The sequence below is a fragment of the Myotis daubentonii genome, chromosome 11 (genome assembly GCF_963259705.1).
Source record: "Myotis daubentonii chromosome 11, mMyoDau2.1, whole genome shotgun sequence".
Classification (NCBI taxonomy): domain Eukaryota; kingdom Metazoa; phylum Chordata; class Mammalia; order Chiroptera; family Vespertilionidae; genus Myotis; species Myotis daubentonii.
In genome coordinates, this window is record NC_081850.1 from 55,578,148 (window position 1) to 55,605,340 (window position 27,193).

The window sequence follows — 27,193 nt, forward strand, 5'->3', positions numbered from 1 at the left end:
AAGCACATGGCCTTCCCACCGTTTCAGGCTCTCTGGGTCAAACAGGATTACACAAAACCTGCCGGGAGGGGAAGCAGGCTGGGATGTGCCCGGATGCACAACCTGAGCTGATCAGTGAAACCTCAGTGTTGACCTCCTAGTCCCTGCCAACATGTTCTCAGCATCCATTCCTTCTGGCCAGAAAATCAAGGAAAGTGATTTAGAATCTAGGTCTCCAGAGAAAGGACTGCAAGCTCCTATGCTGACTATCCGTCAGCCCCAAGTCCCCGAAGTTCTGCTGCGGTACTGGTACCGAGAGGAAGTGGGACTATGAGACCCCAGGAACCGGCCCCACACACGCTGTCTGGGCGCCCGAGGCGGGGCCGGTCACTCCATCTCTCTGACTCAGTTTCCTGACCCGAACTGCGACCCACACTCCTGCCTTTGTTGTGGGAACCCAGCGAGGGGCGGGGCGTGAATGCGCGTCCGAAATCCCAAAGGCCTGGGCACCCAGGGTTCACTGGGCGATCAGGACCGGGGATCGTTTTCCCGGTAAGTTTACTGTGACCGCCCCCCGGCGTCCGAGGAGCCCATCCCTGCTTCAAAGGGGGAAACGGCCCCATTTACCTTCAGGGTAATAATCCGGCCGGGAGTCTTGATTTCGAAAGTTCCCTCCTCGGCGTCCGCCTTGCAGTCGAAGACCGCACTGGCGAGGTCGATGCTGTCCAGGGGGTTGGCATCCTGCGCGGTCCGCGAGTAGTACAGGTGACATTTCCTCTCGTCGTAGAAGAACCAGCGGGACTTCCAGCCCCGGATGGGCCCCTTGCCGCCAAACTTGCTCAAGTATCCGCAGAGTTTCTTGGGGGCCGGCTCCGGGGGCCGGGCGCAGCCCTCTGACTCCCCGGGAGGCAGCACCTCGGGGCCCCTGGCCAAGCCGGCAGGCTCTCGGGACCCGAGGGCAGGGGAGCTAGGCTCCGGGGGTTTCTCCCGGGCGCCCTCCATCGCCGCTCTGACCGCGCAGGGTCCGGAGGTCCGCAGCCCGACTTGGGACGAATCTCGGAGCCTCTGAGGGCGATCTGGGCGCGAGCGCGGGCGCAGTGCTGACCCGCGGCTGTAAGCGCGCCTCACCGACCGAAAGGCCAGTAGGGCGGCGGGCCACACTCCTCCCGCCCCTCGGAAACCAGACCACGCCCACCGACACGCCCCCGCAGACTCCTCCTGCCCCGCCCACTTCCGGGTTTTGCACCCGCCAGTCAGCCATCTTAACTGAGGGCAGCGGCCGGGCCTGAGGAGGGCCTCTGGCTGGAGGCGTGGTGTCACTGAGCTCGGTTAACGGGCGGGAGAGGAACGGGAAGGGACGCCTGTCACTGACTGGACTGTCCTGGTAGCTCGCGTAGTAATGTAGGAGGATAGGGCCTCACGCCGAGGGGCCGCCGCCCTCTCTCCCCAGGCGCCGCGCGGGTCTCTGTCGGACGGCGCATCGCGCGCCCATTGGCTGAGAGAGACGACGGGCTCGGTGGCACCACTTCCGGTGTTGCCGGGCGTGTGGGGCTCGTGGGTTCGGCGTCCACCTTTTCTCTTCCCGTTGGTTCTGCGCTTTCGTGGCCCGATCGCGGCGGTCTCCCCCTCCTCGGTCCCAGCCCCAGCTCTCCACCTCCCGGCGCCGGTTGCATAATACAGGGCGCCCGGCTGGCTGCTGCGCTGCTGGGCGGGGTTGGGTCAGTAATTTTGTACGAACTAATAAAGAGTAAGTGTACCCAGGCCCCAACTCGCTCAACTTCCCGCCTCATTCCACTCTCTTGCCCTTTACTCTCCCCTTCCTTCCAGTCTAGGGCGTGTTCTTCCATTTGGGCCGTGGAGCCCATTTCTGTCCACCCCTCTGGCCCTTTCTTAGCCGCTTCTCTCCCTTTAGCTGACAAATATGTTCGATATAGCATTACTTATTATTTCAAAAAAAACTGGAAGGAATATAAATGACCAAAAATCTGAAATTGGTTAAGTAACTGATTGGGTACTTTTTGCAGAAGGATATGGAATTCTACGGAAAGTATTAGGTTGAAAAAGCAGGCCACAAAACTATTTTCGCAAAAGTTATTTAGGTAAAAATAGTATGTTTATGACAGTAAGGTTGGAAAGATGATGTGTAATATTTGAGTTTTAGGGACATTAGAGAGGAACTCCTGTTGATCTAAGTGCATTAATTGCTGTATATCCTAATGGATACACTTCTGGTAATTACATCAAAATATAGCCAATATCCCTCCCCTCCTCCTTGGAGGATGTTGTTAGCTGCAGAGCAAGCGGTTGTCCCGAAGTGCCACCTAGTGGCCGTTGTGGTGTACTGCCCTTGTCCGCGTGAGGTGTTCCCAAGCTTTTTGTCAAAGGGCACTCAGGAATAACCCTCCCACAGCAGAACCCAAACAGGCAGGTTAATAATCTGACCTCTGCCGAAACCGGTTTGGCTCAATGGATAGAGCGTCCGCCTACGGACTGAAAGATCCGAGGTTCGATTCTGGTCAAGGGCATGTACCTGGGTTGCGGGCACATCTCCAGTGGGGAGTGTGTAGGAGGCAGCTGATTGATGTTTCTCTCTCATCGATGTTTCTAACTCTCTATCTCTCTCCCTTCCTCTCTGTAAAAACTCAATAAAATATATTTAAAAAAAAAATCTGACCTCTTTAAAAACAACATATCTTACATATTCCTTCAACCCACTTATTTAGTGAAGGCAAGAAAAACAGATTATCAACAAAATCCTGTGTTTCTTCATGTTCAATAAGGGTTTATTACATGCTCTAACGAACATTATATTTTAAGTTATTTGGAGGTGTTTTCCATGTTGAAGTTTTTCTTCTCTTACTATGGGATAGTTTTAATTCTCTTGTGAAGGAAAGAGTAAGTCTTATTGAAAATATGTTTTAAAATGTTAGGATTTGCCGGAAGCCAGTCCATCCTTGCTGCTTGACACAGTTGCTGCAGGGAAGAAACATCTGCACAACATATGTTTCAAGGGACCTGGCGTATATGGCATACTGTTCTTAATATGTTTGCTCCCCTTCTTGGCGCTATATGTTTTAACCAAGGTCACCTCTCCGAGAAAGGTTGTTTCTCCAGGTAGGAATTGTTCCCTGAAGTTAGGGAGGGAATAAAACCCCTTAACTAAGTGCCAGCGGGGTGTTAATCACTTTACAAACAATCACGTTTAAACTACATAATCTTTACTCCCTGGAATGGAGATAAGAAACGCCCTAACCTTTGGAATAGAAATTGATAGGATTAAAATCAACTGGTATAAATACAGATGTAATAAGACAATAACACACAGAACCTGGCTGGAGATCCTGGCTACAGAACCTGGCTAGGCTGCTGATCAACTGAACGCTGCCTCCGTGTCATTCCTTCTTCGCCGACTCCGTTCACACCTTTAGGAACCCCTGGACCTGCTGGGGTTGGACCCCAACAAGGCTTGGTTCAGGATCTGGGGTGCCATGAGGGGCGACAGAGGCCGAGGCGGGCGCTTTGGTTCCCGGGGAGGCCCGGGAGGAGGGTTCAGGCCCTTTGTGCCCCACATCCCATTTGATTTCTATTTGTGTGAAATGGCCTTCCCTCGGGTTAAGCCAGCACCTGATGAATCTTCCTTCAGTGAGGCATTGCTGAAAAGAAATCGGGACCTTGCTCCTAATTCTGCTGAACAGGCCGCTATCCTTTCTCTGGTGACAAAAATAAGCAATGTGATTGACAGTTTGATTGTGGCTCCAGGGACATTTGAAGTGCAGATTGAAGAAGTGCGACAGGTTGGATCATATAAAAAGGGCACAATGACTACAGGACATAATGTGGCTGACCTGGTGGTCATCCTAAAGATTTTGCCAACGTTGGAAGCCGTTGCTGCCCTCGGGAACAAAATCGTGGAAAGCCTACGAGCACAGGATCTTTCTGAAGTTTTGACCATGCTGACCAGTGAAACTGGCTTTGAGATCAGTTCTTCTGATGCTACAGTGAAGATTCTCATTACAACAGTGCCACCCAATCTCCGAAAACTGGATCCAGAACTCCATTTGGACATCAAGGTGTTGCAGAGTGCCTTAGCAGCCATCCGCCATGCCCGCTGGTTTGAAGAAAATGCTTCTCAGTCCACAGTTAAAGTTCTCATCAGACTTCTGAAGGACCTGAGGATCCGTTTTCCTGGCTTTGAGCCCCTCACACCCTGGATCCTTGACCTCCTCGGGCACTATGCTGTGATGAACAACCCCACCAGACAGCCTTTGGCCCTCAGTGTGGCATACAGGCGTTGCTTGCAGATTCTGGCTGCAGGACTGTTCTTGCCAGGGTCAATGGGCATCACAGACCCCTGTGAGAGTGGCAACTTCAGAGTATACACGGTCATGACTTTGGAACAGCAGGACATGGTCTGCTACACAGCTCAGACTCTGGTCCGAATCCTCTCACACGGTGGCTTTAGGAAGCTCCTTGGCCAGGAGGGTGATGCCAGCTATCTTGCTTCTGAAATATCTACCTGGGATGGAGTGATAGTGACACCTTCAGAAAAGGCTTATGAGAAGCCACCAGAGAAGAAGGAAGGGGAGGAAGAGGAGGAGAATACAGAAGAACCACCTCAAGGAGAAGAGGAGGAAAGCATGGAGACTCAGGAGTGACTCCCTTCTCTCCACCCTTTCTTACCCAAGGGGAAGTTTGGAGCCTGAGCTAACTGCTACTGGGCTCTATATGGTGGCATTTCTGAGGGCTGGGGGAGACAGGAAAGAAAATAAAAATAAACCACAGAAGTAAAAAAAAAAAAAAGTTAGGCTTTCTGGTGAACAAAACATCATGATATACTCCTAACACACCTATTTTTGAGTAATATCATTTTCAATGGATAAAACCCAAGGATTCATGTTTATTTAGCACATTATTTTCAAATAGATAATGTTTAAAGGAATTAGGTTCATTTAAACCTACAAGTCATTTGCAAATAAGGTTCTCATTGGCAGTTTTCCTATAAAATATTAAAAACAGATAAACAACATTTAAACATGACATTCAAGGTCAAAATTGGCTCCCCAGCTACTTGGCAGGATCATTGTAACAAATGTCTACTTCATCAGTCCAATTTTATATGACTGAGCCTCATGGAAATTCAGTTCTACACACCAAGCACATGTTTTACAGCACTTAGTTATAGAATCTTGAAAGAAATGACCTGACAGTGCATACATTGAACATGTTCTATTTTATATCCCATTTCAAATTCTGAATGTAAACCAGATTATACAAAAGGAACGTTGGTTCCAGGGAAACTTGCTTTTAAATTTGTTATTTTAAAGAATCAAATAACATGAGAGAATATTTTTAGTTTAATTTTCACAAATTTATAAGCCAGAGAAATAAAACAAAAACAACTAGACTTTGGTGTTTTATGTTCTTGGTATGCTTGGTAAGAAATACAGGAGCATCCTTTAATGGGGGGGAGAGAAAATTCTCATGGGAAATTAAATATCAAATCTTGGTGGTACCTTCATCACTTCTTCTCTAGTGTCCCAGAGTTAGACGGTCTGTATTTGAATTCTGGCTCTATAATCACAGATGTCTGACCTTGGACATAGTTACTTAGCCTCTCTGCCTGAGTTTCTTCATTTGTATAGCAGGATAATTATAGCACCTACCGCATAGTGTTATTACATGATTATGTGAGGTGAACCACATAAAGTGCTTACACAGTGTCTGGCCCATAGAAAGCATTTGGCAAGTGTTAGCTACTAGGATTAGCATGAGTTCTAGGAATCCTAGCGTCTTTGAGCTGGTAGGGACCAACATTCATTTGTACCAGATCATTTTCTAAACTCTCTTATTTTTATTCAAGATTCTATAAACACTATAAAACATGCTTGGCATGTGGTTACCCTTGGTGGGGATGGGTAGTGGGGAAGATGGTATGAGGTGGAGAGGTTATTTGCAGCAAGAAACTGGGAGAGGGAAGGGGTTAAATTTGACACTACCTCCATCCTAGAATTTTCCCTCCATCTCTCATCCCTCCTTCCTTCCCCACCTTTTCTTTTTTTCTTTTCAGCCCATTGTCTCATCAATTTATAAAATCTCTTGTCTCATGGAAATGAGGTTTTACTAATTTTTCTCGAGGCTAGAGCAGATGCAGATGAGATTTGGCATTTACTTCTGTTTCCTGCAGAAAACCTTTTCCCAAAGTATGTTCAGTCTCAGCTTGTTGTGTGCTGTTTGTCTTTATGCTGCAGAATCTTCGTAGACTCTAGTGGATTTTTTTTACTGTCCAGGAAAAGGCATATTTTATTGAAGTATATAATAAATGATGTGTGATTTCTTTATATACATACTAGTATACGATTTTTTATAGAAATATGTATATGTAACATATACATATTTATATTTTTATGTGTATATCTATATATAAAAGGCTAAGTGACCGTCCCACCATCCGACCGTTTGGTAGGTATGACGCGCACTGACCACCAGAGGGTAGATGCCCAATGCAGGAGCTGCCGAGCTGCGGTGACTTGGTGGCGGCGGTTCTCGGGTGACACACCCCAGTACCAGAGAGGAGTGAGCCCAATTCCTTGGCTGTGTGATTCCACCTTCGGTCGTGGGTTATGTTGCTGCTGGGGCACTGTTGACTCCGAAGCTGGTTTACTGCTGAGCTGCAGTGACCGCAGATGCCTTTCGAGCCACAGCGCTGCCCCAGGTGCAGCTGGCCGGGGAGGGACTGCAGGAGGTTGGCTCTAGGGCATGTCTGGCCCCGTCTCACCCAGTCCCATCCCACTGGCCACTTTCTAATTAATTTCCTTTCAATGTGCACGAATCTGTGCACTGGGCCACTAGTATAATAAATAAAATATACATATGTGTGTGATAATGTATATGTGTTACTATGCACATATAATCACACATCATAAGTGTACAGCTCAAAGAATTTTTTTCTGTTGTTAATCCTCACCCAAGGATAATTTTCCATGATATTTAGGGAGAGTGGAAGAGAGAGGGAAAGACAGAGAGAAACATCAATGTGAGAGAAACCCATCAACTGGTTGCCTCCTGCATGAGCCCAGACCAGGAACTGGGCCAGGGAGTAGCCTGCAACCAAGATATGCCCTGGACCAGAATTGAACCCGGGACCCTTTGGTCCACAGGCTGATGCTCTAGCCACTGAGCCAAAAAGGCTAGGGCTCTAAGAATTTTTATGTAGTGAACACAGGCCTGTAAACACTGCTCAGATCAAGAGCCATAACATTACTAGCACCCAGAAGCCCTCCTCACACCACCTTCCCCACCCAGGGTAACCACTGTTCTGATGTCTAAAAATTAGTTTTGCTTCTTTTTAAACTTATTAAGGAATCTTACAATACACCCTCTTTTATGTCTGGCTTCTTTCACTCTACATGTTTTTTAGATTCATTAATATCGTCACATGTAGTTGTAGTTTTTTCCATTCTCACTGCTGTATAATATTACACTCTGTGAATATACTACATCATACTTTTTTTCTGACCTATGTTGATAGCATTTGCCAGCCTGGTCATTTCTAAGCAGTGACTATCATACCCAGGGCTGGCATTTCCCCCAGAAGGGTGAGCATCTTCTATCTCGCCTTTGGATGCTGGCAGAATCCTTCTGTCAGATCTTGGAGGCTTGCATGCTCCAGATGCAATGGTCAGGGGGGATATGGGCGATGAGCAACTTGGGAGAGCTTTGTTTCTGCTTCTTCCATGTTGTTGGCTTGCCTGGGCCTCAGCGCAGTAAGGGTTTCCCCCTCTCACGTTGCCTGGGCCAGAGGTGCCCAGACTGGGCTTATAGCCTCTGTCTATTCAAGTTCAAATCTCATCACTTGATGAATCTCAGAGGTGTGCAAATGTATACATTAAAAAATTGTGTTTTAATTTTAAGGTAACCTAAAATGAATTAAATTGGCATATTCTGGGTGATCTGAATCCAGCTGCTTCTGATGAGGCAGTTTAAGGAAGTGGTAAGAGGGTGTGCTCTAGCATCAAATTCCTTCTCTATCATTCCAGCTGCGTGACCCAGGATGGCACTCATCTTCGGTGCCAGTGTCTAGTTGCAAAAGGGCAGCAATAATTGTTCCTGCTCTAGAGTCCCTGTGAGATCTAAATGAGATTATGCCTGCAAAGCACTAAGCCTAGCGTTTAATGAGCATCAGCACTCAATCACCGTTTGATTTGTGTGTGTTATCTGGGGGGCCCCGTGACTGTCAAAGGCTCCTGAGAAAAAAGCAAAGGTGGATTGAATAGAGAAGTGATGTGTTAGAGCTGAGTGAGGGCCAAGTGACATCATGTCCTGCTGAATAAATGAAGCTGTCACAGTAGTTTAAGTAAGGAAAAGCAGTGTGATAATTGAGTCATCACACCAGGCAGGCGAATTCAAAGGAATGTGCCCGGGAGCAGTTGGTGCTACGCTCGCACAGTGAGCTGCAATTTATTTTTCAGCAAAAGCTCATTTGTCCCATTAAATCAGTGTTGTTAATATGTTTTCTATTGGGTTTGTCATTTTGTTTGCATTTAATTTATAAATTTATTTGGCTTTTACATGAAGGATGTAAACGTGTTTATATCTAGTTTGAACACATTTAGGTAATTTGCTTTATAAAAACAATCAAAAAAAAAAAAAAAAAAAAAAAAAAAAAACAATCGAAGTCAACACCATGTCTTAAAAGGTGTCTCTATAATTTCCAAGTTTGAAAAATACTGCCCTGGGTCTGTTCCATTGGGATTCAGACAGAGAAAAAGCAAATGTGTTTCCTCTTGGCTCAGAGCCCTAACTCCCCATGTGCCAGAACTCTCCAGTAACAGGCTGGTGGACCCGAGCAAGAGAGCAGCCATGACCTTGAGAGCAAAGACGGCCAAGCTAATAGCTCTGCAGGCGGGCAGCTTCTCCAATTTCACTCCATTCCAAAGCTGTGAGCATGGAATTTATTTTGTGAGGTAGGTGAGCGTGGTGTTACTGGTCTTGCTTTCTAGGATTTCTACCTTTGCCTTCAGGACCTTTGAGATATATGGCTCTACAGGAGAAAATGTTTCCTGTTACTTAGATAACCTAGATGTCAGCAAGGGTGATGATGGCCAGCGAGATCTAGAGGGGATAAGCCACACTTCCCATTCCTGTGCCTTTCCGACGCTCCTGTGATTTTCCGGGAGCTGGTGAGCGCCTGCGGCTCCACGTTCCTGCTTGTGCAGGGAGCGTATTTTCCCTCTGCATCGTGTGGTTTACTTCTTCTATCCCCACGTTGGCCTCCACCTAAATCCAAAAAGTATTTGTGTCTTTCTTTCATTTCCACCAAATCCACAAGACTTTTGCTTGCATAGTAAAGGTTACTGAAGGTTTTTAGGGACATTCTGCAGGAGGGGGTGAAGTGAAGGAGATGGTTTACTTCATAGCAACACAAATGACTTAAAATCAAATGTTTGACATCTCTGTTCTTAAAGGTCTTTTGGCCACTTTGCCATGTTACTTGAACTTGGCTTCCGTCCTCTCTCACCTTTCTCTCTCCTTCCCCTCCCCAATTTCTAGTCCTTTCTAACGAACGGTTGCCCTGTCTCTCTTTAGCCTTGTCTCCAGAATCTCTCTCCCCTGCCCCCATGGTGAGTCAAGATATTTTCCCTAACAGTTTCCTACCTAAGAGGCATGCTATTGTCCGGTTAGAGGAGGCGGGCAATGAGGCTGGAAAGGAGCAGGGGCCAAATCTCACAGGCTGTCTTGGTCTGGAGGGGGAGTCGGGGCTGGGGGTGGGGGAACAGTAAGGTTTCTGGATTAGTCAGGAACCTTTTGGTTCCAAGTGATGAGATCTGAACTTGAACCAACCCTGACAAAAAGGGTGATTTATTGGAGGAGTGGATTTTCCAAGGAAGGCCTGCACCCCCCGCAGGGAAGGCTCAGGGCGCTGCTGGCCTTCAGGAACAGCTGTCCTTGACCGGCTTCATTTTTCTGTTCTGTGGCTGACTACATTGCTTTACCTGGAGGAGACCTGGGGAAGGGACTTACTGGCCCAGCTCAGGTCCGGTTCCCACTTTAGATCCATCACCTGTGGCCAGAAGCTGTGCCAAATGGTAACAGGGCTGCGCTGTCAGCAGAAGGCAGGGCGGGCAGCTTCGGAAGGAACAGTGCTGAGCAGGCAACCCCAGAACCGTCCCTTGAGTTTCTGAGCAGAGGAATATGGCCTGAAATGACCTGCATTTTGGGCTTGAGAGTAGGCATTACAGACGACAGTTTTTTCCCTTTTATTCATAAAAACAAATTTGCAACAATTTATTAAAAATTGATACCATGCAATAGGGGGACGAGAAATTCCTCATGTACATTTGATTCTGGCAGTTCCAGTCTAATTGAAAGCGTTTGTGCACTAACATCATTGGAAAACACCTCAGGCTGAATGAAGCCTTTTCAGAAATGTGCGGTGTGTTTGCTGCATATAAAAGAACAGACCGTTAAGTAGCTAGAGTCACTTCTGTGGGTCTTGTTATTTGCAGGGAAATTTTAAAAAATGGGTGAACCTACAGTATCAGTAAGACAGAGAATGTACTTTGTGGGTTAACCTAGAAGACTGTGCACGTTCAGGAGTCACAATGGGTTACAGACGCACACACTCACCTCCGACTGTCCAATACTTTTGTTCCTTTTCCCCTGCTATGCTGGAATAATATCTCTACAGGTATTTTTTTTTTGTGTGTATACATTATGTACAATGAATTGTCTCTTTCTCTTTGAAAAATTAATGTGACCCTTTAAATTAAATCTGATTTTGGTGAAATCAAGAAAGCAAGTAAATACTGTAATACACAGTGAGTGACAACACCGGTTTTTAGTGCCTAAACAGACAATGACTTCAACTTGACCTGTGATGTGTGAACATTTTTTCCCCCTAAAAGCTACAGTACCTCCATAACCTCTCTTTGGGGGAGGGGAGAGGAAAGCTACACTACGTGAAATAGGGTGTTCTGAAATGTCGGTGATGGTGAGATCCCGTGGGCCCTTTTGTCAAAGCCTGGTGGTAACAGCAGCATATTCCTGACGTCAGTGGTCTGGGAAGGGATTATTGCCTGCCTGTGGAAGCTGCCATTAGGTTTCTTTAGGGAGCGAGCAACTGCTCAGTTGTGCAGATGTCCTGGACGTTGTCAGTCAGGCCTTTCTTCAGCAAAGAATGAACCCGTCTAGGAAGGTCACAAAGGTCATAGGGAGCCTCTCTTCAGCCAGCTGATCCTGGTAGAGGGCTGTGTTGGGAGCTTCTGTGGGCCACTCCCTGGCTGTTGTGAGGGCTAAAGGTCACGGTCATCCCGATACCTCGCGGATCAGGTCGCTTCATTGTTTGATATGAAGCTTTCCTGCATGAGATCAGGTGAGATAGGCAGGGATGGGTATTATTTCAAGCCCAACTTGTTAGAGAGGGGAGACTGAGGCTCAGAGAGACACTGTGACCTGCCCAAGATCATGGAGGGAGTCAGCAGTGGAGTAAAGACTTGAACCCAGGTGTGTCTTACTCTCAGGAGGTGCTCTTTGGGGTTCAACTACAAGGAAAGAGCGACACTGTGCTGACTGATCACCCCTGTGACCCCCATGGGCACAGGTCACCAGCTTGCCTGGATTGAAGGATGCCTTCTGAAGCCGAGAGAAGCCCTCAGCTAGCAACTCCTTCCCCTATGAGTACAGGGATGTCTTCTAGAAGAATGCCCATGATTCACTTTGGTCAGAAACAAAGTCAGTGGGAAAAAACAATAACAGCAACAACCCAGCAAGCCCTTGGGCCCTGATGAGAGAGGTTAAAGTGCACAATCTTTCTTTTTTGTGTATGCTGGGAGCAGACATCCCATGATTAGCTCAGGTGGCCCCCCTTATTACCAGGAACACCTGATGCAAACACAAGGACATGGCCAATGAGGTGGGTGCGTGACCGACCGTCGGTGAATGCTGCAGAGCGTGTCTGCAGTGACGTGCCCTAAATCCCCACGGTTCAGAACGGGTGTTATTGTGTTAATGTGTGGCATTTATCAGAGAGTAAGGTCCCACCAGGAGGCATGTGAGCCAGCCTGCTCCCGCACCCCGGCCCTGGGCCACCTGCTGCAGAGCTGTGCCTGGCTGCCCTTCCTGTGGGCTCCCTGCTCCAGGAAGGCTGGTTGGCTGGACTGGCAGCTGCGGGCCTGACTGCCCTTCCCACCTCCGTCCCCAGAGAGGAGAAGGGCTGGCCTGGGGTCTGCAGCCAGCAATGGGTGTGCAGAGGCGAAGGCCGTTTCTCCAGCAGCCCTTCCTCTTCCCAAGGCTGTGCAGCGACTTCTAGCTGGAGTTCTAGTGACTCTTTCCTTGTCTAGGTTTTTCTCTCTCAAAGTTTCAAATATTTCAGTTCCTCCTGTTTGCAGACATTAAGCAAGAAGTCAATTCCATTCCTCTTCTTTGTGAAAGAATAAAAACTTCACAAATAAGGCGCGAGGTCAGGTGCCAAGTGCGCCCCATCCTGTCCACCGGAGTGCCATCCAAGAGTCCCGCAAGGCCAGCATGGCGCCCAGCTTCTCTGCAGCCAGATCCGACAGTGTTCCTGTAGCAGACGCCTCTGCTCTGTGTGGTTCTGTCATGGGGGAGGCCCAGCCCCAGGCCTACCACCCTCACAGGCCCGAGACCATAACTCGGAAGGAGGGTGGCACATGTCTGTGGCGGGGGCTGGCGGTGGGGCTGACGCAGGGGCTGACACAGCTGGCGTCCACACCTCCAATGGACGGGAGGTAGGCGTGGTGGAGGATGGGGAGCTGGAGGGACAGCCGGCGCTGGATGCTGTGGCAGGGAGACAGAGAGAGGGAGGAGTGTTAAGGGAGGCTATCTGGCTGCTCACCAGAAAGTCCCTGGACTCGCTTCGGCTAAGGCTGATGGTGAGTAGCACAGTTTTCTCTGAATGCTCTGAATTCAAGATCATCTAACCACTCACCCGGCTGGCAGGTCTTTAATGCAGGCCTACCTGTGCCGCCCTGGCAAGAACCAGGGAGACAGTAAGCTAGGAGGGTGCTCCTTGAGCTTCTGGTGATTCCTAAGGATAAGGCTTTGCCCTTTCAACAGGGCTTTCTGCAAACACAGACAGCTCCCACTGCCTACTCTTGCAGGCCTCCACATGGACGTGGCCTTGGGTTTCATCCCTGAAAGGCTTCTCAGCTGACCCATCCTTCCCCACTGGCTCTGCCTCCCTGCCTCGTCCAGGAACGCAGCCCTTCTTGCTGGGCCAATTCCAGAAGGTTCCTTCCTGGTCTTCGGTGACTAGCATTATTTCTTCAACACTGAGATGGGACACTCAGGGCTCTCTAAGATCTGCCTCTTGCCAGGTTCTCCAGCTGGATCTTCTACTCCCTCTCTCCATAAGCTCTACCCTCCGCCAGCTAGTTTCCCCTGAAACACTACTCGTGGCCACTCTCCACGCCTCTGCATAGGCTGTTCCCCCACCTGGAGAACCTTGTTCTACTTCCCATCTGATGAGCTCTTTTCCTTTAAGATGCAGTTCAAATGTCACCTTTGTGCAAATTCCCCCAGAGAATGAGCCCACTCCTCCTCTGAGCCCCCAGAGCCCTCGGAAACTTTGAAATGCAGCCAGAAATACCGGAGCCGGAGCTGGGGGAGGGTTTGCTTGACCGATGGAGGAGCAGACTGGAAATGAACTGCCTTCCAACTCCCTTCTACTGCCACACCTCCACGCTCACCTTCTCATCATTCTTCACCGTGACGGGCAGGTCAGGAAGTCACCTTAGTTGTTGGGAAAGCTGCTCTGGGGGATGTGCACAGGCCACCGCCCCTGCTTTGCCCAGCTGCGCTTGGTGCACGTCTCCATGGCAGCTGGGAAGCTGCCTTCCCTGTATTCTTAGGCCTGCTGTGTCCCCAGCGCCTGGCCATGCAGGTGGGACGAAACTCCAGATCTCCACAAAAACCCAGAAGGCAAAAGCAGTATTCCCGTTTTAAAGATGAGTTTATGTAACTTGCTCACAGAAACAAAGCAGAAACAAACAAGGTGGGACTTCTGCTTCTGTTAAACCACAGAGTTCTGTGGAGGAGGCCAATCACAGTGGCTGCCTCAATGCAACAGGCTGTGCCTGGACCGTAGGGAGGGCATTGGTCGGGATCTGAGACGGATGGGGACAGATGCAGGGCTGGCTGCCCCCACTCCTTTTAAGGACCTGTTGGCCAAAAGGGCTTCTCTCAAGAGATACTTTGCAGGTGCTCACGAGATAAGGGTGTTAGAGATCTCATTTTGAACCTTTGTAACATCAACTATGACCAATTCCTAAGGCAAGATGGTGTTGGAAAAGAGTCCAGAACAAGGGAGCTGATGAATCAACTCTGACTTGGGGAAGGGTGCTATCTAACTGGGCAAGGTGGGCATCTGCCTGGTTGTCAGAGCCACAGAATTCTGCTGTCTGGTGGGATCATGTTTACATTTTCATTCATTCATCAGACACTTGCCAAGAACCTACTCAGCTCTTGAACCTGTGTTTAGTTCAAGGGACATATGAAGGACCCATTTCTTACTGTCATGCTGCTGACATTCTAGTGTAGGGAACTGACAGGTAAATCGCTGACACATGCCATGTAACCATCACTAATAGTTCTGACTGTAAGCCAGTGAGCCTTGGAGCTAATTGGGTGGAGAGGCTATTAGCTCTAACACTGAATGGTCCCAAATGGCAAGGCAGTTGGTGATTCAGCTGTTTTTGCTGGTTCTCACTGCTTGTCACTTCCCAGGAGCCAACTTGCAGGGTTGACCTTTCTAATCTCTGCTTCCAATCTGTTGTGAGCTGGGAAGAACTAAAAACTACCACTGGGAACAAAGCGAACTGAGATGACCAGGTCTGTGCTTAGAAGTTTTCTTCTCATTGAGTTTTCTCTGACCAACCTATTTAAAACTATACTTCTAACCCCCTTCCCTGCTTTATTTTTCTCCACCATTTAACATACTAGGTTTTGCTTTTCTAATTAAGTTATTGTCTTACAAATAGATTGGTAGCCCCATGAAGGGAGGGATTTCTGTCTGTTTTCTTTACTGCTGGGTTTGACACACAGTCGATCTCAGTAAAGCATTGTTAAATAAACGCATTTAGCAAGATTAAGTTTTATACACAATAAAGCCGATGTGCTACAGTGGAGAACCTGGGATTTGATATTAGACAGACCCAAGTTCAAATCCCATCTCCTGCACATAGCAACTGGATGAGCTTTGACGAGTCACCTCCATTTTTGAATGTTAGCTTTCTCATCTGTACAATGAGCACTGTCATCTGACCTGTACCATGGGATTGCTGTGGAGTTCAAAGACATGGTGCATGGTAAACTGTAAACTGTTCTGCAGGTGTCACGTACTCTGGCAGCAATTCTCAAGGAGAAGGTACTTACTGTTCCGGGGAGTTTATATCTTCTATAGGATCTTTGCATGTTCTTGACGGCTCTGTTGTGTTCCATTGCAGCTGTGGATTTTGATCGAGGTGATTTTTTAAAATGGCCTTTCCTCCATCTGAATGCAAAACAACGTCACGACACGCGATATTAACTTGATTTTAGAAATTGACAGTGCAGTATTTCTAGGATGCTGCCCCAGGAGAGAGGATGCAAAAGAGTCCCGCATCCCTCTGCATTCTCCAAGCCATGGTCTCTTCAGCAGCTCTCCTGGGACCAAGGCTGGGCGCGGAGAAGCCTCCACCCAGGCATGGAAGGGCGTGCTGGAGATGTGTGTGGTGTGCCTCCTGCCCTCCTTTTCTCCAAGAACAAAATAATAAAATGGGGGTGGGGATGTGAAATCAGGTCAACCAATGTAGGCAACATATAATTTCTCCTTATATCTAAGGAAATAAGCTTGTTACCTGAGTTATAATATATTTTGGCTTACTTGTTGTTTAATTATTTTACTACTTATGATGGCTTTTGCACTGTGAAAAAATGTTCCTATTGGCCCTGGCCGGGTGGCTCAGGCAGTTGGAACTTCATTCCGTACTCCAAAAGGTTGTGGGTTTGATTCCCGGTCAGGACACATACCTAGGTTGCAGGTTTGAGGTCAGAGTGCGGTCAGGGCATGAATAGGAGACAACCCATCGATGTTTCTCTTTCACATCAATGTTTTTCTCTTTCAAATCAAAAACTTATCCTTGGGTGAGGCTTAAAATTATTTTTTTCTTTTGTAGTTGAATTTGTCAACCTTTTCTTTTGTGGTTTCTGTGTTTTGCATCAAAGTTAAAAAGCCTTTCCTTCCTCTGAGATTATAAATTCTTCTATACTTTCTTCAAGCATATTCATGGTTTCACCTTTTATATTTAAATATTTTATCCACTTGTATTTTTGTGTAAAGTGTAAGGATCTAACATTATTTTTATCGCAATGATATTTATTAAATAATTCATTCCCCTACTAATTTGAAATGCCCACCTTTTACAAGAAATAATTTTTATTCTTTCAATTTCCTTGTTACCTCCATTTAAACATTTTAAACAATCAATATACAATAAATTTATAATATTACTTTTCTAATATATTAACTATATTATATATAATAAAATTAATTATAATTTTATAATAAGAATACTTATTACTCATAATAATAAAAGAAACAAGATTTTTTCATTGACTTAAAATTAATTTTATAATAAGAATGAATGTATGCTAACGACAAAATGCAAACAATAGGGAAGTATATAAAATGAATTGTAAAAGATTCCCTTCTCACCCATCCTTCCACACAGGTGGGTACTGTTAACTATTTGGTGTCTGTTCTTCCAAATAATTTTAAAAATGCACTTACACTCACATGCAATTTATATAAATCATAATGCTAGTCTTCATCTTGCTTTTCACTTGGAGATCTTGCCATATCTGCACAGATAGATCATTTTTTTTTGTTTTGTTAATGCTCACCTGAGGATTTTTTTCCTCATTGATTTTTTTTTTTTTTTTAGAGAAAGTAGAAGGGAGGGGAAGCAGGGGAGAGAGAGAGACATCGATGTGAGAGAGATACATCGATAGGTTGCCTCCTTAATGTACTCTGATTGGGGCCAGGGATCGAACCTGCAATCCAATACATGCCCTTGACTGGAAATCGAACCCGCAACCCTTCAGTGCCCAGGCTGATGCTCTAACCACTGAGCACCAGCCCGGGCCCACCTCACTTTTTAATAGCTGTATTATGCGCCTTGTTTTATTGTACCATAATTAACGAAACTACCCCAAATAATGACCATTTATGTTAATTCCAGTTTTTCTCCCCTAAAAATAACGTGATGAACAGTGTGTGTCTGTATCTTTGCCTATGTGGGAGTGTTTCCTAGGACGGGCTCCCGCTAGTGGAACTGCTAGGTTGAGAGGTTTCACATCTAACAGGTGGAGAGTGCCAGACTGGCTTCCAAAACGTTGCAGGAGAATTCTCAGTTCCACACACTCTTACCTACACTGGAATCTAAAATTTTGCTGAAACCAAAATGGCTTGTGTTACTTCAGCTTTCATTTCCCAGGTGGTTGTGGGGAGAGAGGGTCATGTCATATCCTACTGACGATTCCTTTCCTGTATATTGATGTGGCGCATTGGAAACTAAGACATGTCATTTGGAGGAGTACATGTGATCTATTTGCTAAGAACAATGTGCCCCCATCAGAACACGGAACGCTGGCCATGTGTGTACAGGAGCAACTGAAGCCTCAGGGTCAGCAGAGTGGGGCTCTAGATGGACACTGAACTGTGGCCAGAGATATGGGCTCCAGGTGCTCCAGCTCTGTCTGTGTGATTTCAGACCAGCCCGCCCCTCCCTGACCTCGGTTTCCTCATCTGTAAAACGGAAGGCTGATGGCTGGTATTTGATACCCAGGCCCCCTCATTGCAGGGACTCCACCTCCTCTTACCTGTGCTCTCGGAGAAGTGCCCCAGGTTGAGGATGTCGTTGAGCTCTTGGTAATGGTTCTGTTTAATGTAGGTGGTCTTTTCTGGCGTGTCCTGCAGTTGCATGGTGACCTCTTCCAAGTCTTTATCAAGCTAGAAGACAAAGGCTCCAGCTGAGTCAGAGCTCCAGCCCAGCCCCTGCCCCAGCCCTGGCAGCCAGGCCTCCAGAGCCAAGAAGCAGCTCACAGGGTCACAGGGCTGGGCCTCAGGCTGGTTTAGGGAGGCACTGAGAGCCAGAGGGGTGGGTGCATGTTGGGGAAGAGACGCAGATGGCCCTGCCAGCTCTTGTTCCAGGAGGAGCTGTGATGAGAGGGGCCTGGGCTTTGCAATGATGTGCCCAGTGCAGCCTTGCGCCTCAAGGAGCAGCCTAGGGAGGGGAGAGCACCCCAGTGCAGGCTCTGAAGCTGGCCAAACCTAGGGGCATGCCCAGAGCTGTTCCTCACTGGCTGTGTGCTAGCTGGTGAGGACTGATTTTAGTTCTTTCATCTGTACAATGGGTGTAATAATGGTATCTACCTTACAGGGTTCTTAAGAAGATTAAATGAGATAATACAATAATTTAGTCCAGTGCTTAACACATATAAGAGTAATCTGCCACTGTAAGATTATGACTGTAATTATTATTATTGATACTAGCAGAGTCCTTGGTGCGGGGAACAGATCTGCAGGACTGGCCAGCTCTTAGCTTCACACTGTTGTGGAGAATCAGATGCAAGCCCCGGGCAGTCCAGTCCCTGGGGAATGTGTGTGTTGGGGAGTGGACCGTAGTTGGGAGGGTAGGGGCACCCTATTACAACATAAGGGAGGGACCACGTCAACTGTGAAGTACGATGTCAAGAGCACAGCCATAAATTATTTAATAAGTTTTCATGTGCAGGAGGCGAGAGATACCTCTTTCTGTGTGACTCAGATGGCAAGGCTAGGATCAAAGGTGGAAGCACCAGGAAACCAGATTGTAGTTCAAGTCCAGGAAAAACAACCCAACACCTTAGGGCATTGGACAGTGGCTTGGGTTTTGGGTTTCCTGAAGTGAGTAAACTCTTCGTTGTTGGAGTGTGGAAGTCGAGGGGCAGAAACCTGTCCTACTCTGCTCCCGTGGCTAGTGGAGGGCGGCCCCACAGTAAAAGCCAGCGTTAGATGCCAGACCGCTGTGCAGAGGCTCTTGTGGCAGAGACTGTGAGCAACTGGAAATACAGAATACTCACATGTGAATTTCAGATAATAAGGGATCATTTTCAAAAATAAGTATATCCCAAATATTGTGTGGGACATACTTACACTAAAAATATGACTGGTTGGTTGTCTGAATTAAAACTCTTTTTCAAAATGAAGATAAATTTTATTCTCATTATAAAAATGATTCATGTTCATCATAAGAAATTCCAACAATGCAGAGGAAAGTGTAAAGAATCAAATATTTGATTTGGTTTATCTTCCCTGGTATACAAAGTCCAGCATTTGAAGTTTGGCTTGGGCACCAAGGAATCTGGTTATGGCCTCTGAAATACTCAAGAACCAGTGAAGGACCTTCAGGACAAAGGTGAGGTCTGCTGCAGCAAACCCTCCGGAAGTTTCTCTTTACTTCCTTCTCTCTTGTGGCCCATAACGTAGATGTAAGTGATTACCGGTGAGTGTGGAGAGTGAACAGTTGAGGGGCGTGCACACAGTTAGGAAGCCACTTGTGAAAAACAGAAGATATATTTTGTGCTCCACTGCCTGGGTTCCTGATACAGGACTCCTGAAACCCTTATAATTTCCCGTGTGAGAAGTGTGTTTTTGTTCTAATGAGGCAACTCTGGGTGGGCCCCTGGATGAGGGCTGGTCATTGGCAAGACCAAACCATGATTAGAAGCTTGGAATTTTTAGCCCCACCCTGTTCTCCCGACAGGGTGAGGAAGCCTCCATAATTATCCCAGCAGTACAGGGCTCGGAGAGCTTCCAGGCTGGCAAACACATCCACACCGGAAGATGACGCCCCCCCACTCCATGCGGGAGGAGCACCGGTGCTTGGGGTCCCTCCCAGACCTTGCCCTATGTATTCCTTCATCTGGCTGTTCTTCTGAACCCTTTATCATACCCCTTAATAAACTGGTCAACATGAGTGTTTCCCTGAGTTCTGTGAACTGCTCTAGGAAAGTATCTGAACCTGAAGAGGGGATGGTAGGACCCCCAAATTTGTAGCTAAATTTTTAGGACAGAAGTTGAGGGTAACCTGGGGACCTACTACTTGTGATTGGTGTCTGAAGTGGGGTGGGAGCAGTGCTGTGGGACTGAGCCTTTAACCCGTGGGATCGGACACTGTCTCCCGATAGTGTTAGAACTGGGCTAAATCATAGGTCACCCGGCAGGTGTTGCAGAGAATTGCTTGGTGGGGGAGAAGCCCCCACACATTTGGTGACCAGAAGTGTCAGAAGTGAAGTGTTTGTGTGAGTAGTAGAGGAGACACACAGGAGGTGTACCACTGAGCTTTTCCAACTCACTGCTACAATCGGGAAGTTTACAGATCTCTCAGAATGCCGTTCTTTCTGGGGATGTATTGAATCAGGGCACTGCTGGACCCCAGGCCTGGGCCAGCGGGGGAATACACTCCTGCAGATCTGACTAACAGCCTCTGTCTAGCTCACGTCCACCTTGGTGTCTGCAGCCAGCACGACGGCAGCTGGGGCTGCACAGCTGTGATGCAGGGGTGTCCTAGAGGAGACATGGGAACAGCAGCTCACAGTTCCCTGCATCGGGGCACAGGGACGCCTGAGGGAGGACGGGGCCCTGGCTGGCAGTGCTGTGGGAGGTACCTCTGTGATCTTCATTCGCAGGCGATGGTTTTCGGACTGCAGGCCCTCGAGGCGGGATGTGCTTGCTTGGTTCACGCTGGTGACAGAGGTGGATGTTTTAGAGTCTTCTTTCTTCTGATTCTGAGTGAATTGGAAGCGTCTGTTCTGAGTTGCTGCATCTGGGTTTGTTCTCAGAGTGATAAGCTGAAAGAACATAGGTGGTTTGAAAAGAGAACCCTGGGGTCCTCCCTCCATCCAGCCTTCCCACAGGCCCTGCACTGGAGGCAGCAGGGGGCCATAGGAAGCACATGCTGTGAGTCCAGAGCCCTGGGCTCAGGACTGTCTCTGCCATTCACGTGTGCATGACCTGGGCAGCCCCCTTCCCCTCGCTGAGTCTCGGTCAACTTCCTTGTCAGCAGAAGTCTGGTCTTTAGACCCTGATTCCACCTGCATCCCAACTATCCTGCAGAGCCCACTAGGGCCCCTTAGGCCTGGCTCAGCTGAGCCTCATTCTGCCTTGGGCCTTGCGCCATGTGGAGAATAAACATGAAGGTGACAGTTGTAAAGATGGTGGGACGGAGGAGAGTGCAGGCTTCTTGTTAGAACCACTGGTGAGTGTTGGGGGAAGACTAGTGACTAGCTCTGTCACTGAAAAAGAAATTTTTATATGAGAAAAGGTTGCCACTTGACCCTGATCTTACTTATTTAGTTGAGAAACATCTCTGGTTTAAGGCAGGCTCTGGGCTCAGGACTGGAGAGCAGGGGCTGAGCGAGCCACGACCCCTGACCACCAGGACCTCATGGGCCAGGGGCAAGGGGCTGAGCTCTGTGGAAGGCTGGGAAGGATGGGGAGGATATGGGAATCCCAAGGGGAAGAAGCGGCATATGCCAGCACAGGGAGACTGGGGCTCAGGGCACTTATGGAGAAGGGCTGTTTGGATGGTGGACAGGGATTTCTGGGGAGACTGAAGGGTCCTGAAAGGCAGCCCAGTGTCAGAAACTTGATCCTGGAGATAGGAGGGCAGTGAGGACCTACTGAGGGTGACAGAGGAGAGTGACACGACTAGAGTGGGGCTCAGAATCATCTGGCATCTTTTGCAGGACAGAGAGAACGTCAGAGTGTAGGAAGCTGGAGCTTGGGCAGGTGTCAACAACTAGAGAAGGGAGGAGTATTCGCCAGAGGCACTTAGGGCAGAGCTGACACTGCTTGGGGACTGACTGGGCATCCAGGAGGATGCAGGTGCCATGGGCAGCCTCTAGGGGAGGGGGGGCCCTGAGTGATCTCTCCCTCATCTCCTCCTAGGCAGACACTCCCCTGCTTGGGCCAATAACTCCTTCCCCACTCTCCCTGTGCAGATCTGCTACTACAGGGGCTCCCAGGAGGGCAAGGCCTCTGGCTCACCTACCTGCTGCTGGGCAGCATAATGTTTGAAAAGCACCTCTCAGGGTGGTCCTGCAGGTCAGCTTTCCAGATGAATGAAACATGTAAGTGGCTGTTAGAAATGGTTTTTCTTTGTGACCCACTAATACTACTTCTGCCACTCTATCTTAAGGCAATAATGGGAAATAAGGAACATGTGTTATGTGGAAAAGTCGTTTATGATAAATAAAGTCGGAAACAACTGTAATGAGCACCAATAAGAGACCTAGTGACAAGTAAACGTGGGACTTTGCCTCAGTGAGGTTATAAACGTGGGGAAATACAAAACACAAAAAATTAAGTGAAAAAGGCAAACTGCAAAGCAATATATGTGCTAGAATTATAGCTATATCTGAAAAAGCACCACTGCCTCACTATTAAAAACACTGGAAGAAACACATAAAATATTAATAGTAAAAAACCAAAACAAATCATTTTTTTTCTGGGTGGTAGGACTATGTTTGGTTTCTGAAAATCTGGCTTTTACTCTTCTGCGTTTTCCAAACTTTCTGCTGTGTTCATCATAAAAAGAATGTGTACAACTTAGGAAGTGGAGGAAACTCAGCAATCCCCTGTGACAGAGCTGGAGGCCAGAGGCCAGGGTGGGGAGGGTGTGCTGTGGGCACTGCCCGTACCTTGGGCACAAACACCAGGCAGAGGGTGATGGTGCTGCAGAAGATGATGACCAGGGCCACGATGCAGAACTGCACGTTGGGCTGGTCCCGGGTCAGGAAGGAGACGGCGGCCCCGATGATGCACATGATCCCCACATTGTAGACGCTCATCCCGATGTACTTGCTGTCGTTGAGCGCGGGGATGCTGACATTGCGGGTCTCCCAAGCTAAGAAGCAGCCGAACAACTGAAATTGTGAACAGAAAGGAGAGATGGTCATTACCAAGTGGTGGCACACGCTCTCTGTTCTGAGAAGCAGCTGAACAGAGGGCTACTTGGGAAGTGGGGGTTGCAGGGCGGGAGGCTGGGGCTGAGCTATCACCCAGGTCTTCTGGAGGTCACTGCCTGTCTCCGCTCATGGCCCTGGTTGAGTCTGTGCCGGGAGCCGGTCCATCCTTGCTGTTTCAAAGGACCTGGCATATATAGCATACTGTTGTTAAAATGTTTGCTCACCTTCTTGGCGCTGTGTTTTAACCAAGGTCTCCTCTCTGAGAAAGGTTGTTTCCCCAGGTAGGGATTTTCCCCTGAAGTTAGGGAGGGAATAAAACCCCTCAACTAAGTGCCAGGCGGGTAATTAATCACTTTAACTACGAACAATCATGCTTAAGCTACATAATCTTTACTCCCTGGAATGGAGATAAGAAATGCCCTAACCTTTGTAATAGAGATTGATAGGATTGAATCAACTGGTATAAATACAGATGTAACAAGACAGAAAGAGACAGAACTTAGAAGAGAGCCAAGAAGACAGAACCTACACAGAACCTACAGACAGAAGAACTTCGCTGGAGAGAACATGGCAAAAGATCCTGGACTGAACCTGACTACAGAAATATGGCAAGAGAACCTGACTAGAACCTGGTGACCGAACCTGGCTGGAGATCTCAGACAGAACCTGGCTGGAGAACCTAGCAAGATAACATGGACACAGAACTTGGCTGGAGATTGTGGCTAGAGATCTTGGCAAGGCTGCTGATCAACTGAACACTGTCTCCGTGTCATTCCCTCTTCGCCGACTCTGTCCACACCTTTGGGGACCCCTGGACCTGCTGGGGCTGGACCCCAGCAAGTCTGGGGGTGCCGATCGGGAGTGTTACAACTGTCTGGTTCTCCTTCGTCGCCACCCCTGGTTCATGCACAGACCCACAGGAGCCATAGTGGGAAGGACCTTCAGACATGATCTTCACCATCTCCCCTCGTTCTACAGAGAACACTGAGGCCCAGAGAGAGGAAGGGACTTATCCCAGGCCCCAGGGCAACACGCTGGCCAAAGTGGACCATGTCTCTAGAAGTTTAGTCCAGTCTTTTTCCCATTATACCAGCAGGAACCCCTGTGTCTGGGACTTCTGTTACCCTACAATGCACATAGCTACCCAGAATAGACACTGTATTTCCTAGGCTATACATGACTAGGTTCTGGACAATGTAGTGTGCACAAGGACGTACAAGTTCTGGAAAGTGTCTTTAAAGAGAAAGATGTTCTTTTCCTCCTTCCTAATAGATGGAGTAGAATAGGTGGAGTTCAGACCACTAAGCCATCTTAGACTACAATGTGGAAGCAGCATGATGAAGATGGGGCCCACAGATGCAAGGAGCTCAGGTGCGGGAGCCCCCACACCTCCCGAGACTGCTTACTTGAGAGGGAAATTAACTGTCCCTTTAACCACTATTATTCTGGTTTTCGGTCCCTTGCAGCTCTACTCTTAACCAGTATCTCCCAACAGAATTGAGCAGGTAGAACTCCAATGTAATCTGAAGCGGTGTGTTGAGAGTTTATCTTCACAGGTGGTCTAAGGGCAGGGCAGGCTGCAGAAGGAAGTACAGATAAAATGCAGGGCAGACAAGTGTGCGGGTGGGAGGGAGAGCCGACCGAGACCGCTGACTGAGCAGGGGCTTCTGCAGTGCAGCATCTCCAGGAGGCTCCCCACAAAGGCCCTCTTCGCTGAGATCTCCTCACTGCAGCTGGGGCATGGGCCACCTGCCTGAGCCACTTAGCAGCACAGTGAGGGACTATGGTTTGGGGTTTGGTTTACTTTGGCACCGCGATGCTGTGTGGCAGAAGGGTGGCTGGCACAAGGCCGGAGGATCTGGAATCTGCTCTGCTGTCCACTGGCTGTGTGACTCTGGGCATGTCACTTCACCTCTCAGGACCTCAGTTTCAATATCTGTGGAATGGGAATAAAAATACCTCTCTCACAGGGTTTCCTTCCAGATGCAGTGAGAGGGTGGATGTGAAAGCATATTATAAATGGAAATGTCCTATATAGAACGTAAATGGCATTTTGTAATCGGTATTATGTTATACAGTCATGGTTGTTCTCCTCTCCTTTTCTTAGTGTGTTATCTCACAGGCTGATTTATTTTTAAAAAATTCCTTTTAAAACGGGGAACCAGAAGCCCAGGAAGCAGACACGGATGAGGGAAAGAACCCACAGCTGTGAAGGTCTGCTTTGTGCTGGTTCCCTCAAAGTCGGCCCCTGCCTCCCACAAGGGCACTGGGCATGGCTGCCATATCTCACAGGGGACGAAGAGGCTGAGCAAGGCCCAGGTCCCGCGGCAGTGAGTGTCAGGGCTAGATGGGTGCTAGGTCTCCTGCTCTCTGACAGGGGGTCTGACCTGCTTTGATTTCAGACTTCTGACCTCCAGAACTGTGAGATGTTTTAAGTCACCAGTTTGTGGTAATTTGTTATGGAAGCCACGGGAAACTAAGACGCCATCCATGGATGGTACAGGCTGCTTTGAAGGGGTAAGCTCCCCATCACGGGAGGTGTGGAAGCAGTGAGTGAAAGAACACTTGTTGGAATGCTCATGGTGGGCTGTGCGGTGTGAGGATGGTGTAACATCTGACAGCAGAGCGGGACTACAGGGCTGTGCATGCTCTTTCCAGCCGTGAGATTCTGAGGTTCAAGTGCAGGAGGGACTAGGAGAGGGGCTTTTAGTGATGAACCCTAAGGGCCAGGAGGGCTGTGCACACTTCTTTGCATACACTGGACACTAAAGGATTCGTGCTGTCAACTACAGTTTTATTGACAAGATCTGATTGGTATTAGCTTTACTGGAAGAGATACAGTCATCTCCAACCACTTTTGGAAGTAGGTGGGGAAGATAATGAATGGCCAAACAGTATAGATAAATCCAGTTTAGAGTCGATCTGATTCACATAATCTAATTTCACAGAGTCAGGGTCAAGAACATGGAGGCTGAAGGGACCCTGTTAAGAGTCTAGTTTCACTCTCTTTACTCAACAAGAGCTGGGGCAACTCAAGTCATGGAAGTTGCACATTTCCTGTCACAGGGCTCCTTTCTTCCCAGGGGCGCCATCACTTCTGTGAACACTGCTCTGTCATATGAAATCCTTCCTTACGTGGGCCAGGGGGCTGCTTCGCCCACTGGTGATGATGCTGTCCTTGTGTCCGTGCCACTTTTCTGACAGCCCTGGTGCCCAGGATCCCAGAGTGTGTCCCTTCCCAAGCCTAGGGCCTTAGGCTGGTCTTTTAATGACTCATTTACATTCTGGGAACCTCCTGTGGGCACTTCCAGGTCATTACCTCATGGGACTCAGATGGCAGCCCAGTTGTTCGCAAAGGACCTCTATGGAAGCACAAGAGGGTCTCAACTAGTGTGAAGTGAGGGAAATCTCTGCCGAGGGTCCCCTAACACCTGCTCTTCTCGTGTAGCCCCTTGAAGGACCCAGGATTGACCACGAACAGTTTCGGAAGCAGCAGCAGGCGTGGAAGCATTTGAGCAGCGTAAGGAATCCCAGTTTATTTTAGGACTTTTTGAGGGGGCTTCACTTTCCACTTCTAAGTGGAGGCCACACAGTAGCAGATGGTGGCTTAACTTTCCTGTGGAAGATCTGAGGAGGGTGTAGCAGCAGCTTCCTGTCACTGCAGGGGTTTTAAGTGGAGGCACAGTTTTCACAGCATGTGGAGAGAAGATTCAAGGCTCAATCTGGGATAAGATAAGGTGGGGCTCACCTTTCAAGGCCTTCCTCACCTCGACATTCCACAATTGTGTGAACTGGGCTTGGTACGTGATCTTTGATATTAACAGATGAGTAGAGTGGAAAGAGTGCTAGGTTCTGGGACTGAAAGTTACCAGATGGCCTGTGATAAATCACTTAACCTCTCTGATCCTCACTTTCATCATCTACAGAATTGGATGAGTCCAGTAACCTCCCGAGGATTTAGAGGATCCAGTGAAATTCGGATGTGAGCATGCGCTAGATGTTAACACACTGCCCTCCAGGAGTGGGACAGAGGCAGCTGCCCAGAGCCATGCTCCCAAGTTTTGTTTGACTCTGCCACTTACTAGCTGAGTGACTTGGGGCAAACAGCCTCAGCGTATTCCTCAGTGAAGTACTAATGAATACATTATTTACACCAACTCACGGGGTTGTTATGGAAATTGCCATACCTTGTGGCAGGTACTGGGCC

At 48.2% G+C, this 27,193-nt stretch overlaps 3 protein-coding genes across 7 annotated transcripts in view; 1 reads left to right on the top strand and 2 right to left on the bottom strand.

The window, feature by feature from the left end:
- The window catches only part of TBC1D2 (TBC1 domain family member 2), a 41,218-nt gene extending 40,059 nt beyond the window's left edge, over positions 1-1,159 (bottom strand). For 2 of the 5 annotated variants that reach the window (XM_059657461.1, XM_059657458.1), the window contains exon 1: positions 607-1,158. In XM_059657461.1, coding sequence (XP_059513444.1) covers positions 607-981 — 375 coding nt within the window. In that variant the 5' untranslated portion in view covers positions 982-1,158. Of the gene's footprint in view, positions 1-606 lie in introns of all 5 variants that reach the window. The other 3 variants (XM_059657463.1, XM_059657460.1, XM_059657462.1) reach the window with 3 other exon arrangements.
- Positions 1,160-3,452: 2,293 nt separating this feature from the next.
- Positions 3,453-5,381, top strand: LOC132212187 (interleukin enhancer-binding factor 2-like). The gene has a single exon (XM_059657466.1). It carries the CDS (start codon positions 3,468-3,470, stop codon positions 4,632-4,634), a length of 1,167 nt encoding a protein of 388 aa, XP_059513449.1. The 5' UTR covers positions 3,453-3,467; the 3' UTR covers positions 4,635-5,381.
- A 7,149-nt stretch (positions 5,382-12,530) lies between these two features.
- Positions 12,531-27,193, bottom strand: part of GABBR2 (gamma-aminobutyric acid type B receptor subunit 2) — a 320,004-nt gene continuing 305,341 nt past the window's right edge. The window contains exons 15-19 of the mRNA XM_059657467.1: positions 22,720-22,944; positions 20,686-20,868; positions 17,857-17,986; positions 15,370-15,487; positions 12,531-12,774 (exon numbers count right to left, since the gene is read on the bottom strand). Of these exons, the coding sequence (XP_059513450.1) occupies positions 12,609-12,774; positions 15,370-15,487; positions 17,857-17,986; positions 20,686-20,868; positions 22,720-22,944 (822 nt within the window). The 3' untranslated portion in view covers positions 12,531-12,608. The remainder of the gene's footprint in view (positions 12,775-15,369; positions 15,488-17,856; positions 17,987-20,685; positions 20,869-22,719; positions 22,945-27,193) is intronic.

What these genes read in the sequence shown, in the direction of transcription:
- LOC132212187 (XM_059657466.1), top strand. Translation starts at nt 3,468, where the DNA reads ATGAGGGGCGACAGAGGCCGAGGCGGGCGCTTTGGTTCCCGGGGAGGC.